Below are 14,139 nucleotides of genomic sequence, written 5' to 3' on the forward strand. Positions count from 1 at the left end.
CCCCTTTCCTTCCCTTCCCCCTTAAAAAAACTATTTTCTTATTTTCTGTGAAGGGAAGGCTGCGGAGTTTTTAGGCTGCATAAATGGCCTTAGTAGGATTGCTTGGAAACTCTAAGTCAGGTAGCTCTTTGTGGGCCCTTTCTCACTGCGTGAGCATTTCCAAATTGAAGCCTTTCTTGCCAGCACCCGTTACCCAGCGCTGTGGGGCTTGGTTATGTCCTCTGCAGAGGCTGATCCTCCCCTGTGCAACAGTATCCTCCCGTGCTAATCCAGCTCAAACTCTGCCCAGGCAGCCGGAACAGGGCAGGGGGGCCTGGTCTTAGACTGCAATGACTGCGTGGAAGGTTTGCCTCACAGCAACAACTGCTTTCTGTCTGCTGTGAAAACTAGAAGGTGGATAATGTAATTTAATAATGAAAGCATTTGTTTTATCAATTATGCAATGATTTCTCTGTTCAGAATGCATCACCACTCCTTAAGGAGCAAGTACATTTGTGATTTATTTCATTGTAATTTTTTGTCTTTGCTTATTAAAAATGGATGTGCTGGTACATGTAGTTCTCCGGTGAAAGCCCTGTCCCAGATTCTAACAGAATAGCCTCCAGCCATCTCGGGCAGGAGCTGCACAGGGGGCATGCCCTGTGGTGGGACGTGATGGAAGTAAACACTCTCCGCAAAAAGTAGAACTAGGCAAGGGAACGGCCAGCTCCCATTGGCAGGAGCTGGTGGCAGACATCATGGCGTTGGAGATCCTGCAGCGTTCCCAAGTGGTGAGATGTGTGTGGATAGATATTAAGCAGCTTTGAAAATTACCAACTTGCTGTTTCTGTGATGCAGACCTGCAGAAAAGAGTCCTCCAGAGGGCTAGCTCAAACTTTGTGCTAGACTGCAGCTTTTATGAGAACTGGCAGATATTTTGTGGTATTCAGTTAAAGCTGTCCTCAGCATAAAGACAGCGATTTTAGCTTACAGAATGTTTTAATTGGGTAATGCCATGATTTTTCTAATTGAAACATTTGAGCATTTCCAAATTGAAACTTTTCAATCTTAACAGAAATTAAGAAATTAATTGTAAAAAGGGTAAATATTTTATACATATGTGTGTGTACAATGAATAAATAAATAAATACTTGTATGTATCTGTGCATGTGTGCATGCAGAGAAAAGTGTCTATAAGTGGATATAAGAACCAGAACAGACTTCATTTTAAATGTGCTGTGTTCAAGCAGATGAGTGTCTGATCCTTCCTTCACCTCTCCTAGCTGAGAGTGAGCAATGTCTCAGAAAGACGAGTCTTCACAGGATTGGAGTCATTGATGTCAAGGCTTCCTTGTCCTGTGTAGTTGCCATGGATGCCAAATGGGTATGGGATGCGTGAGGGTTAGAAAGAATGCATTTCAGCTGTGGGGTGTCTTTGTGATAGTACTACAAATCCTGGTATAACTAATTCTGATAAAGCAAAACAATACTGGAGTTGTAGAAAAAAATCCACATTCTGTTCAGGAATAATGATAATTATATATGTATATCTAATATGCTGCAAAACTGCTGAGACACAAAAGCTGCAAAATGGCACTTTGGTTGAAAAGACAGGGGTTTATGTTATTTCACAATGCTGTTTAGCTTTATGCTGGTGCCTGATTCCTGCATGCACTCTCAAGATAGAATCAAAATATTGTCTTTCTAAAGATGTTCCAAGAAATAAGTGGCTGTAAGTTTTCTGTACCTTCTTAAAAAGGTCTGTGTAGAAGTGCTTTAAAAGGAGAATGCATAGCATAAATTGTGTGGGAGGAGTTAATATGTGTATTTCTTTTAGAAACTAGGTTTTCTTTTACATGCAAGAATACAAAGCATGTGGGCGAAAGGTCATGGAAAGAGCCCGATGTAGCAATATCCTTTCAAAAAGCATTTTGGGTCCAGGCTGTGGAGAGTGAGATGGCAGATGTTCAGAAACAGCAAGTGGATTTCTTTCTGTTTTCACTGAAGTAAAAATGAATTGTAACCTTTATACAGCTGTGGATGCTCTTGTTCGTGCTAAAATAATGCAGAGATGGAACCCGGATGGATGAGCTGAAGGCCACTGTTAAGTGTTACTCAGATTACTTCCTCTTCCTGCTGCTTTAGAATTAAATTGCATTGTAAGGCTTAAAATCAGAAAGCTGAACTGCAGGTAACAATGGGAGTGGAAGATAAAATACTCACAGGATGCACTGGTATAGTCTGGTTTACTAGTAGATTCCTATTTATTGCCATGGATGTGTCATAAGAAGCAAAATAGATATTTAATAGTGATATCAAGGACAAGATAAGGGTCACATGCTATTCTCATTAATAGTAATTTGGCTGTACATAAAGCCAGAAATGCATTCCTCCCTCCTTTATGCTAACAGTGTTTTTATTCATAGCATTTTTCTGTTGGGCTGCTTGACTGTCGAGTGAAGCTTGCAAAGCAAGCACAAGGGAGGGAGCCTGCCTGTGGTGTGTGCCCTGTGCGCTGCCAAGGAGCTGAGGGGCTGGATCCAGTTCTCAGCCGCTAGCCCCTTGCTGGCTCCGGTACAGAGTCCTTACAGGTACGCTGGCTGCAGGACGGTCACCGTGGGTGGCCGCAGTGGGTCCCCTCTAGTGTGGAGCACAGAAGTCTTCCTAGATTTGTGGCACTTTTGGGCCAGCCAAGGCGGTGCTCGTTCCCCTCAGCAAATAGCGGTGAAGTTTCAGTTCAATGGCTCACTCCTCTCCTCGGGCTTTACTCCTGCCTTCCCCTGTGGTGTAATTCCAGGGTCTGATTTTATTTTTCACAAACTCTGCTTAGTAAGTTCTGTAGTGTCATGTAAATGCCGCTTACTTTTTTTCAGTAATCATTTAGATTTTTTTAAAGTTTGAACATTTTGCGTTGCTGATGAATGGGTTTATTTCACACATACGTGTCAAAGCTTGCTCTTAATAGTCTCGTTTCCTTGCAAATCGATCGCTGCACTGAGGGAATGTAAGCTGTGATTTGAAAGCTGCTCCCTGCAAGGGCAGCAGTCACTAGGCAGGCTGTCACAGTCACAGGTGCATGGCATGATGATGCACAGTTTGCAAAGAGACAAATGGATTCTCTACTTTGCAGAAACAGGTGAAGGTGTCTGTAATTGAACAATATTTCTACTGGAGGTGTTCTAGTGGAAAATGACATCGCTACTGGCTTTCCTATTCAGTGACTGGGGAGTTGCATAGAAGATTTGGTATATCCTTTTCACTTCTAAATGCGAATAATGGTTTCTCAACAGAAAATAGACTTTCGGAAAGAGCCACTACATTCATAGTCACTGGAAATTTTGTCATTCTCCAGAACTGGAGTATTCATTCCAGTGAGTGAGGACTACTCATTCTTCTTCCTGGTGCCTCAGACATAGCATATCCTCCATCTCCTCGATGTTCAGTCTGACAAATCTCCAGTGTTTTATTAAGTAGAACGTAACCTTGTGCTGAAGTAATCAGTTCTTCTTTTTTTTCATACTCTTTAGACATCTTTCTTTATAATTTTGTGCTGGTTTAGACTGTTCTTCAGACTTTGAGCTTGATTAACAGCCAGAAATGCAGACACTCTTAAATGACCCTACAAAGGATATTCAGTGTTGATTGCAGAAACTAGGCTGGGGGCTGGAAACAGAGCTGTAGGGCTTGTATCTGACAAAAAGACCATTCTAAACGTGTGTTCCAAAACTGTTAGGTATCCAGATTGCATTGCAATATACGGGATGCTAAGCTTGTGCTTCTGTCTGTGCTGCTTTAGAACAGTACGCTTTGCCCACTTGATCTTATGCAGAGCTGGATTTGTTGCTCTGTGTCCTAGTGGCCTTGGTAAGCAACTGAGATGGAAGACAAGTGGACAAGAGCTTCCTCAGGCTGAGAAAACAGTTATTCTCACATCTTTCCTTTCTTGGAGGAGTGATCCTAATTACTACAGAAAATACAAGTGCCCACACCTAACTGCGCTTTCAAAAAACCCTCCCTCATTACTACTTTGACACAAAGGCTGCTGGTGCTTCCCCTTAGGAGAGCTACACTTGAGGGAGCCCATGTGCCAACCATGGCTCTGTACTCTGCACAGGAACTGGCAGCGAGCTGCTGTCATCTAACATTCACCGATCTAGGACCTTTGTCAGCTTGACGACACAGCACAGTAGCTGCCTCTGTAACTGCATGTTGGAAGAACACTTGAGGACCATTTTTCTCTGGCAAATCTATTAAGGAGACTAATACAACTTTGATTTTCTTCCAGCAGGGCAAGGCGGCTCCTAGGGTTTTCAGGCAAATTCCTTTGTCAGAGGACCACATTAAGTTACAGTCTGGCAAGATTTTTCTATGCAATGAAAACTAATTTCCTTTTCATGCTCTTTAGTGAAGGTGAGATAATGTGGCACTCGATTTACCTGTGCGTTTGTAAATTTGTGCCTAATTCGATAGAAGTATCATCACAACAGCTTCCTTTAATAATCACAAAATAATTGCCCTTCCCAGCTCCCTGTGAACAATTTCACCTTTCCAACCAATACCCTAAAACTCTCTGGTTTTACTCACTTTCTCAGTTTTACTATAGAAAGGAAACATTAAACAGAACTGATAGAAGTGGAAAGGGTCCTTTTGGTGCTAAAATAATGCTAGCACTTCTCCATAATGCCTATTATCAGACCTGGTCTTTCTGTCACTCCTCTTCTTCCCCTCTTTCTATTCACAGTTTGCACAAAATGAATCAGTACCCAGGAGGACAGTGCTGGAGCTTCTGCTTCTGAGGGTGAGCTCAGGGCATTCCCCCTGTAACTTGCCCAGGAAAGACCCCTTTCCAAAACCCAGGATTTCTTTGATTTGTCTGTTCTTGCAGGTGGATTAATCACAACACTTACAAATAAAAAAGCATATCCTTCTCTCTTAGACAGCTGTCTCCCTCTCTCATCTTAGCCCTCACTTACACAGACAGCAAGAAATGTGAGCGCTATCCAAATCCCTTAAATGCCTCAGGCTTAAACATCCTGATAAATCAACTGTCATTTTTTCACCTCATGCATTGATTGCTGTAAAACTGTTTTGTATTCACAAATCATTCAGAAAATTACATGCTGCTAAGAAGGATCTTCTGTGCATGGGTCTGTAGTGTAGAGGAAGGATGAGGAGGATGAGGTTTGGGCTGGTGATGTGCCCTGCCAGGCAGCAGCAGCAGGTAGGGAGGCACGTTCGCTGGGGACAGAGCTGCAGCACAATAGAGTAAGGTTGCAGTTGACCTGTGAATATTGTGTCCTGGAGGTATTTGAAGCAGAGTTAAAAGATCATCACTGGGTCCTGAAAGCAGCATAGCAACAGCAACACAGAAGACTGTACAGGGTGATTCACCTTGCTACCTGGCAGCTTTTCAGTACCCTCAGTGAACACTTCTCCCAAATGTGTCTGTGGGGGTACAGAGCTGGCTTCTGCAGCTTCCCCTGTTTTCAGTAGTCTTCTCTGTTCTGTATTTCCTTCTAAACCAGTGCAGCCCTTCCTTATGAACTGCCCTCTCCCAAAGTCAGCACTTCACTGCCTGCCAAGGAGCGTGCTTTTGGCAGAGATGCAGTTCATTTTAATAGTATTTTTCTAGTGAGTAAGAGCAAGGTTTCAAATAGTAATCCCTGCCCTTCTCAGTAAAAAGTCAAAGCCCAGCTGTAGCAAACAGATGAGGACAGAGCAATGGATTAGCCCTCAGTGAGATTCTCCAGAACCTGAGTCTGGTGTTTCTTTGCTGTGTGTGTCTACTTCTGCCACCAATGAGTCACTGAGCATGAGTCACTGAATGGACAACTTCCACAGTTAAAAATGACAGTCTTTGGAGCATGAGAGGAGGAGTCAGGGTCTGCCTTGCAGCATTATGGAAGGGAACATGTGTAAAAATCTACCACTTAGTCAGCTACCACAGTCCAATATGAGCAAGCCATGTCCTTTGTTCTCCGCACAGGCGCTCACAGTGATTTCTTTGTGTAATGCTTTTATTTATTTACAGCCTCTGAAACAATATTTTCATTGCAACTGATAAAAACACTTGGTTTGAGCATGACCTTTAGTACTGCAGAGCCATAACTGAATTTTCTTTCTCTGTTTTCAAGTGTGTCAAAAATTCTCTACTGATAAATTCAGCTTTGTTCTAGAAGAGATGTCCTATATTGACTTCTAGTACCCTTGTGAAATGTGTTTGGCAGTGAGGTTCTGGATCTTCCCTCTGGCCCTCAGGGTGGTGGCACTGTAAATCCTTGTTATAGATGTCCAACTGATACCGTTGCATGAACATTATTTCCACTACAAAATTAAACGCACAAAAAAGTTCCTTGAATAATGTGCTGATTTGGGCTAGGGTAGAGTTTAATTTTCTTCGTAGTAGCTGGTATGGGGCCATGTTTTGGATTTGTGCTGAAAACGGTGTTGATAATACAGGGATGGCATCATCAAGCAGTGCTTACACAGAGGCCAGGGCTTTTCTGCTCCTCACCCCACCCACAGCGAGCAGGCTGGGGGCGCGTGAGGAGTTGTAGGGGGACCCAGCCAGTACAGCTGACCCCAGCTGACCCAAGAGATATTCCATGCCATATGACATCGTGCTCAGCATGTAAAGCTGGGGGGAGAAGAAGGATGGGGGGACATTCAGAGGGATGGTGTTTGTCTTCCCAAGTAACTGTTACATGTGATGGAGCCCGGCTTTCCTGGAGGTGGCTGGACACCTGCCTGCCCATGGGAAGTGGTGAATGAATTCCTTGTTTTGCTTTGCTTGCGCGAGTGGTTTTTGCTTTAGCTATTGAACTGCCTTTATCTCAGCCCACCGGTTTTCTCCCTTTCACCCTCCCGATTCTCCCCCCACCCCACAGTGGGGAGTGAGCGAGCAGCTGCCTGGGGCTGCGTTGCCGGTCGGGGTTACACCATGACAACTAATACCTAACAAGTTGTTTTGGAAAATTCAGCTTGGTCGCTAAGCTGTCTGACTTTAGGCACTTAATGTAATTGAGACTAATTAAAAGAGGGTGCCCAAGGGATACAGATGTTGTCAGCATAAGGTCCTGGTTTTGAACAGTCCTCTGGTGTCATTTCTTTTCTTTTGGTCACTGCATGAGAAGCTCTAGGAGATCAGTGTCTTGATCTGATTTAAGCAGGGTGAAAGCACTTTCAGAGGTGCCTGTGAGTACTAGCTGGAGAGGTGCCTGCTAGTGCTGGCTGTGCTGTTGTGGAATGGTTGCAATGAAACGTTAAGTGTAGACTATTCTAATGAAGTGTGTGTGTGTGTCCATAAGCTGTAGTTCAGTCACAATCACTGGGACTTCATTTTTTATACTAAAGTGTGTAATTAGAAAACACCTTTCTACTCCTTAAAGTAGTATCAGGTTTCTAAAATAATGCAAGGAAGAGTCAGTAAAATAAGTCAACAAACTAAGCATAATTGGCTTATTTATGGTGGATTCTAACTTCAAAAATTAGCATTAGATAATGGTCATTCTTTCTCTTTGCAGCGATCAGGTGGGGCCTTAACTATCCCTCTGTGTGCATTTCAAGGAACTGTATCTCTTCAGGCACCCACGGGAAAAACGCTCTCTTTATCTACATATGAGGTAAGCACCAAAGGGCAAAAAATAGCACCTGCATCAAAGAAAATCGAAGTATATCGATCTAAAAGTGTGGGTCACGAGCCAAACCCAGAGGACTCTCCTAATACGCTTGCTGACACAAGTGTTAAAATTCATTTAGAGGTACTTGAAATTTGTGACAATGAAGAGGCCCTGGATACTGTGTCAATCATCAGTAATATCAGCCAGTCCTCCACACAGGTAAGGTCTCCATCCTTACGTTACTCACGGAAGGAAAACAGGTTTGTCTCCTGTGATTTAGGGGAAACTGCCTCCTACTCTCTCTTCATACCATCAAGCAATCCTGACAGTGATATTAACATATCAATTCCAGACACTGTCGAAGCTCATCGGCAGAATAGTAAAAAGCAGCATATGGAAAGAGGTGGTTATCAGGAAGAAATACAAATTTTGAATAAAGCATACAGAAAACGGGAAGAAGATGGCAACAGCAATTAAAAGGCATTCAATCGAGACTTGTAAGCTGATCTGACAGGCGTTGCTTCTCTTGACTCAAGTTACCCTAGCAAGTACAACATCAACTGTTTTGTCCTAATGTATAAATTAATTTTATTCGGGTACAATGTTAAATTGATTAAAACTGCATAGTGAATTTCAAGTTATTTATTTATCTGTTTATTTGAGGAACATGTGTGTCTAAAATGAATCCTAAAAAATGTCTGAAAAAACAGCTTTGGTTGCTTGTTGGCACTGGGTGATCTGCAGGAAATGAGGGAGCAGCTCCACAGCGTGAAGTTATAATAGTTCTGGCTGGCTTGCAATTATGCTCTTGCTGATGTGTCAGACTTGAAACATTTCTCAGACAAAATGTAGCCCAAACCTAAGACTAGCTCATTTAGTTGATGAAGCAGAGGATTAGAGATATGTAAATGGTTTAATTTTCTACTGCTCTAGACATGTTTCATATGTAATACCTCTGTAAGTGGCCACCGTAGATCTTTTAAGTATGGGCTGAAACGTAAGCATGCACATTTTGTAAATACCACGTTGTGAAACTTACGAGTGTTCTCATGGCTGACATTTCTCTGATCATACATGACAGATGTTGGTTAATTTTATGCCAGTTACTTTGAAGAGTCCCCTTCTTTTGCCTCTGTGATCTCTTACCAAGTTAAGAAGTTTCCCAATCTTACAGAATATTTCCAACTTGATCTAGATAAAGGCAGCATTTGAAATGTTTGAAGAGCTAGAATGTCAAAATTAATTTGAATAATTCTTCATGTCTGTGTTGTCCCTAAGCAAGGAATAGTTTTACAGTGTCATTTTCTTCCTCAAGACCCATGTGAAGCCAAAATAAAACCAGTGAATACTCTGTAATTTGTGTCAAATTCAGACAAGTCAAGGTGGAAACAGTGAATGGAGTCCTCAAGTCTTACATTAAATACGCTGCATTTTCTTGAAATGCTAATGCATTTTAACTGAGAGCTCTTTTTCTGAGGGTGTGTCATTCATTTCAGTTAAACAGAAGTAAATACACTCTCAGGACTTTCAGCAGTTTGATTAAAAATTACACTGCTTCTTTAAGGAATAGGTTTCATTTCAAGTGGTAAGTGTGCTGACATAATCATGTAGGGGTCTGCAGTCACCCTGTTTTCCACTCAGTGGGGACGATGCAAGGGAATATAAGCACAACCGTATTCAGGATTCCTTAATGGGATATGAATGGACAGAGCAAAAGAGCCAAATACTGTGTCTGTTTGGACTCAGCATTTGAAACAGAGGCATAAAAACAAGCAGGCGACTTGTCTTCTCACTTCAACATAAATCAGGCCTGCCATCACAATCAGTGGGGCTGCACTGGAGTGACAGTGATGTAGCACTGAAGAAAATCAGGGTCAAAGACTGCAGGTTGCTGTGATAGAGAGGGATTGCTCTACAAGTTCTGCTTTCCGTATGCTGCCTTTCCAAGGTGAAAACAAGGGCTCTCGTTAAGATTGCCTCAAGGCTTTTAGTTCCACTAGGATGCCACGTTATATTTAGCAAGAAACTACAGTAGAAGTTTCTACCAGAAAGAATCTACAGTAGAAGGAAGAACAAGTGGTGAGTCTATTGAATAAAATTGTATCCATACATGTAGAGCAGAGAAACATTCTGCTGTCTCTGAGTATGTTGCTTTTCCGTGTTCTGTAGAAGGAACGCAGAAAGTATCTTTATAGCAACAAACGTGCTCGATCCAGATAAAGGTAGCAAAGTTGTGATGGAGAATGCATCCATTGCAACTTCGGTTTGGTCAGGTGTTCTGTGTTCTCTGGAGGTGATTTGGACTATGTTAATGAGATTACAGGCTGGTGTGTTAAATCTCTGATGAATGTATTTACAAAGGGTTCAAATTTGGAGGCATTAAAATTCTGCATAGCTATGACCTAGAGCTTGACCTTATTGTAGAGTGTTGTCTTGCTGCTGTAATGAAACATAGATTTTATTTGATGAATCTGTAAATTTGATAATGTACAAATGTCTGATTATTTTTTTTTTGCTCTAAATGGTGCATATCATTAAACAATTTAAAGTGTCTGTAAACCCAAGTTGTAATTACTGAGTAGATACCAGCTTCTTGCACAATGCACTGGAAAACTTGCTGTTTGAGAAAATTTGCTCCTGGTTTGTTTATTCACGTAAGTGCTAAGGTGTCTTCATTTATCCTTTGGACTTACTTTTTATAACAATTATTTTGTAAGTGTTTTTAAGGAAAAAAAAATCTTCCTCCTCTGTTGTTTTTCCCTTGTCTGACCTTTTAACGTATTTCAGTGACAGCTTGCCATTTGAGGGCAAAGTGTCTGTCAATGACCGTTTGAAGGTGACTTGAAAGAGGCCTCATCTCTGTTCAGACACCACAGCAACTGACTGAAAAAAGTCCCTTGGAAAATGTGACGTGAAACAGTGCCCACGTTTCCCCTCCTCTTAGGGTGTGGGTTGTTGAATAATGCAAAGGAAAGAAAACAAGAAGCAAGGAAATACTTTTTGAGATAATCTTTGGTAAGCAGTATATCCAGTGCATCAGAGTTTCTTTTCAGTGGCACTCATGTATGCTGAGAATAACATTATGTTAACAGAGGTACAAGAAAAATAAATCTGTAATATGCAAGGCCAGCCCCCAGAATCCCAAGTGCCTCAAAGGATTGTGCTTCTTGAAGAAAAAGATATAGCCAGGTACCGGAATGCAGATTTGCTATATTAATCTTGATAGAAAATATATTTTACAGCATCATACTATTTCAAAAGACAATAATTTCATAGAAAGTAATAAATGTTACCTATATGTTTTTTTTACCTTTATAGATTTGGGGCTAGTGCATAGTTTCTGGAACATGATTTCACTTCCTGGTATGTATCACTGTAGTGATTTCCAAGATGAGTGTTTGAACATTATGTTCCTCTCTTTTAATGAATTTGGCAGATTTAGGTGTCTCAGAGCATAGTAAATTCTGCTTTTCTGGACTCCAGCAACAGCTCCTATAAGAATTACAATATCTGTATCTGCTCCTGTACGTTGTACACTGTATATTTTATAAAACAAACTGAATTTTAAAGCCTTTCTGTCCTTGCACGCACAATCTTCACTGCTGGAGGCAGTCCTGTTGGCTGCAGTACTGCTGGTGTGCAGTAGCAAGATACACTCCCTGGACAGAGAGCTGTTACGTGGGATCCTCTTCTGTTGTGTCTCCCCCTTCTCAGTATCTACCTAACGTGTTTCCTCATTAGGAATGTGATTTTGAGGAGTCTCACTTCAAAGTACTGAAAGGAGAACACTATCTTCTGTCCTCTGAGGGCATGCTGCTGCGTAGACACCCTTATGTACAGATGCATTACTTCACCTCACGATGGTGGAAATGATGAGAACTGAATGTGAACAACGGTTAAAAGGAGTTGAAAAGGCCCAGTAATATGCAAACCACTGAGACCATTTCAAGAAATGTATCTTTTCATATGTATTAGAAAATAATCTTTACATGAATTGATGCACATTTACTATCTTTCCAACATCTAAATCTACAAACTTACTAAAAATTCTGGATTTGTAATGTTTTCTTTAGAATGTGTGGGTTTTTTTGCAGTGCTGGTTAAACAGGAGACAAAAAGGCACGGCTGAAATGCAGTAGCTACATGCATGCATATGGAAATTTCCTCTCACACTGAAATCCTATTTATTTCCAATGTGTGCACTGCTTAGGTGCCCAGATACACTATCATGGAGGGATCCAGGATCAAACAGAGTACATCTGTTCAAGTCACCTGAGTGATTCAAGGTAACCCGAGAACATTTTCTTCAATGATTTTAAGGAGATAAAACAGACAAAACCAGCTTTCTGACAGCTTCCTTAGGCATGCAGAGCCTAACATGACCCACGACTAAGCTGGCATCTGAGAGTGCGGCCACATGCACTGCTGACAGGACATACTATCAGCCCTGGCTGCTGGTGTGTCGTACATGGGTGGTCACCAGGAGCCATTTCCTTCCTGGCCTCACAGGTTTCAGATTAGCATCAGACACATCTCCTGTCCTGGTATATCTAAATAACACAACTAAAGATAATAACTACCTGAATTTATATTCACCTACAGGCTAAAGAAGGCCCAGAAGGCAAGCCCATTTGTGTCTGGGCAATGTTGTGCCATGGACAGGAAAGCTCATACCTGAGCAGCGGGATGCGTTTTCCCAGCACCAGGTATCCTGCCCCCTCCACGCCTTCGGAAGGACGTGGGCCATCCTCCCTCGTTTGGCCTGTATAGGTATGCCAGTGACGTATTTCAACAGGGGGTCTTTTAACATTTCTTAGATTTCTGAGAACTTACTTTGTGCTGATTTTCTTTGGCTCTTTTTTACTCCACAATCGGTTGTCACTGTGAGACTTTCGAAGAATGCCGTGAAATTTGTGTTGGTCTGTGTAGTGACGAACGCGGGGAAGTCATGGAGTGTGCTTCCCTGGGCTGTGTTAAGCCCCAGATGCAGAGTGAGAAGAGGAGGAGTATATTTCCTCCTAGATTTCTCATTTCTTCCCCATGCTCCTTCCTGTAATCTGCCTTTCAGATGATCTTCCTCAGTATCTTCTAGCTCTTGTACTCGCCCCTGGCCCCTCCTTTTCCCTCTTGTCTCCAGGTAACCTCACCCTGAGTGCAGCTACTCCTGGTGCTGATGGTTCACAGATCTTGCTCTCTACCCCTTACTTGTCTCTATTAAAGTGAAAATCTGAGCTTTTCTTGAGATTTCCTTGTACCTGAAACTGGGTATAGCTAAAAAAAGACCCACATGATGTTTCTTGCACTGGCCCTCCTGTGCAGGGCCGTGGCATGGTGCCGTGCCGTTTTGTAGATGTACAGATGCGCGCTGGGGAATTGGTAGATCTGTACAGGTCACCGGGGGTCTCATCCCCAGCGCAGTGCCATTTCATCCTTGGAGGAACAGTCCCTCTTCAGCCATCTGCCACCTACTGCCATGGTCCCTGAGAAGGGTTCCGGTGGCTGCCTTGTCACCTCCGTCACCGGAGGTGTCTTTGAGTAAAAGGCTACAGATGTATGCTGCGACAAAGCATTGTGACTTTGGTTTCGTGTTTTAAGGCCATAGAGATAAGCATTTAAGCATGGAAAAGAATAAACCTAGCAGCCAGTCAGCTGGCTACTTGGGTGCTTAAAGCATTTTGTGAGGGGAAAGGAAAAAAAAAACCAAACAGATCTTTAACTCAATCACTTAGTTCTTCTTTCTTTTCATAGCCAACTGCTGGGAGTTGCTGGACTATCTGTAGGTAAACTGTAGGCAGAGGGAAAAAAAAAAAAAAAAAAAAGAGAAAATGGTTTCCTTTGAAAGGGAGTCCTTTACCTGGACCAAGTTTGCAAATCAGTGTGTAACATTGTATTGCAGAGATGTGAATGCTAGTAATTTTTAAACAAATGTAAATTATACCAACAAAGGAGAAATGGTGAAACAACACGTAAAAAGATGAGATTGAAGAAGCATTTATAGCTTCACAGCGGTACTCAAGGAAACAAAAAGAACATTAATTAACTGTTGAAAGAGTAATAAAGCTGAGTAATTTCATCTGATTTAAAAAGTTTAATTTAAGCCTGGAGAACGTGGACAAGGTATGCCACATAAAGCAGCAATCAGCCGGCAGACCCAGAACTGGTAGCTACTGAAATACGTCTGTTTTATTTTAAAAAGAAACAACAGGAATACCGACCCGGTACAGAGAAAGGGTGGCAACGCCACATGTAATGATGGGGACCGACACGGAACGCGTCCTTAAAATCCTCTCGGAGGCCTCAGAAAGGGACCTCAAAGCTTCAGGGTCTGTACGTTGACACGAGAGGAGGCAGGCGTGCAAGGTGAGCTGCAGGGGCATATTGCTGTGAATATATTTAATCGCGACTGCGCATCGCCCCCGGGTGCGCTGCGCTGCCGTCCCGGTAGGCGGTGCGCAGCACGTTCGGCACCCGCAGGACGCGGGGCTCGAACCGGGGGCGGGGCGGGGCGGGGCGGGGCGGGGCAGGCGGAAGTGAGGCGGCG

At 42.6% G+C, this 14,139-nt stretch overlaps 1 protein-coding gene across 3 annotated transcripts in view; it reads left to right on the forward strand.

Annotated features, from left to right (window-relative positions):
* The window catches only part of GPR149 (G protein-coupled receptor 149), a 33,880-nt gene extending 19,848 nt beyond the window's left edge, over positions 1 to 14,032 (forward strand). The window contains exons 4-5 of one of the 3 annotated variants that reach the window (XR_008734368.1): positions 7,503 to 12,368; positions 13,795 to 14,032. Coding sequence is in view for 1 of the 3 variants with exons in the window: in XM_005440150.3 (XP_005440207.2) it covers positions 7,503 to 8,075 (573 nt within the window). In the remaining 2 variants the exon portion in view is untranslated. Of the gene's footprint in view, positions 1 to 7,502 lie in introns of all 3 variants that reach the window. The other 2 variants (XR_008734369.1, XM_005440150.3) reach the window with 2 other exon arrangements.
* The last annotated feature ends 107 nt before the right edge of the window (positions 14,033 to 14,139 follow it).

Source organism: Falco cherrug, chromosome 11 (genome assembly GCF_023634085.1).
Source record: "Falco cherrug isolate bFalChe1 chromosome 11, bFalChe1.pri, whole genome shotgun sequence".
NCBI lineage: Eukaryota > Metazoa > Chordata > Aves > Falconiformes > Falconidae > Falco > Falco cherrug.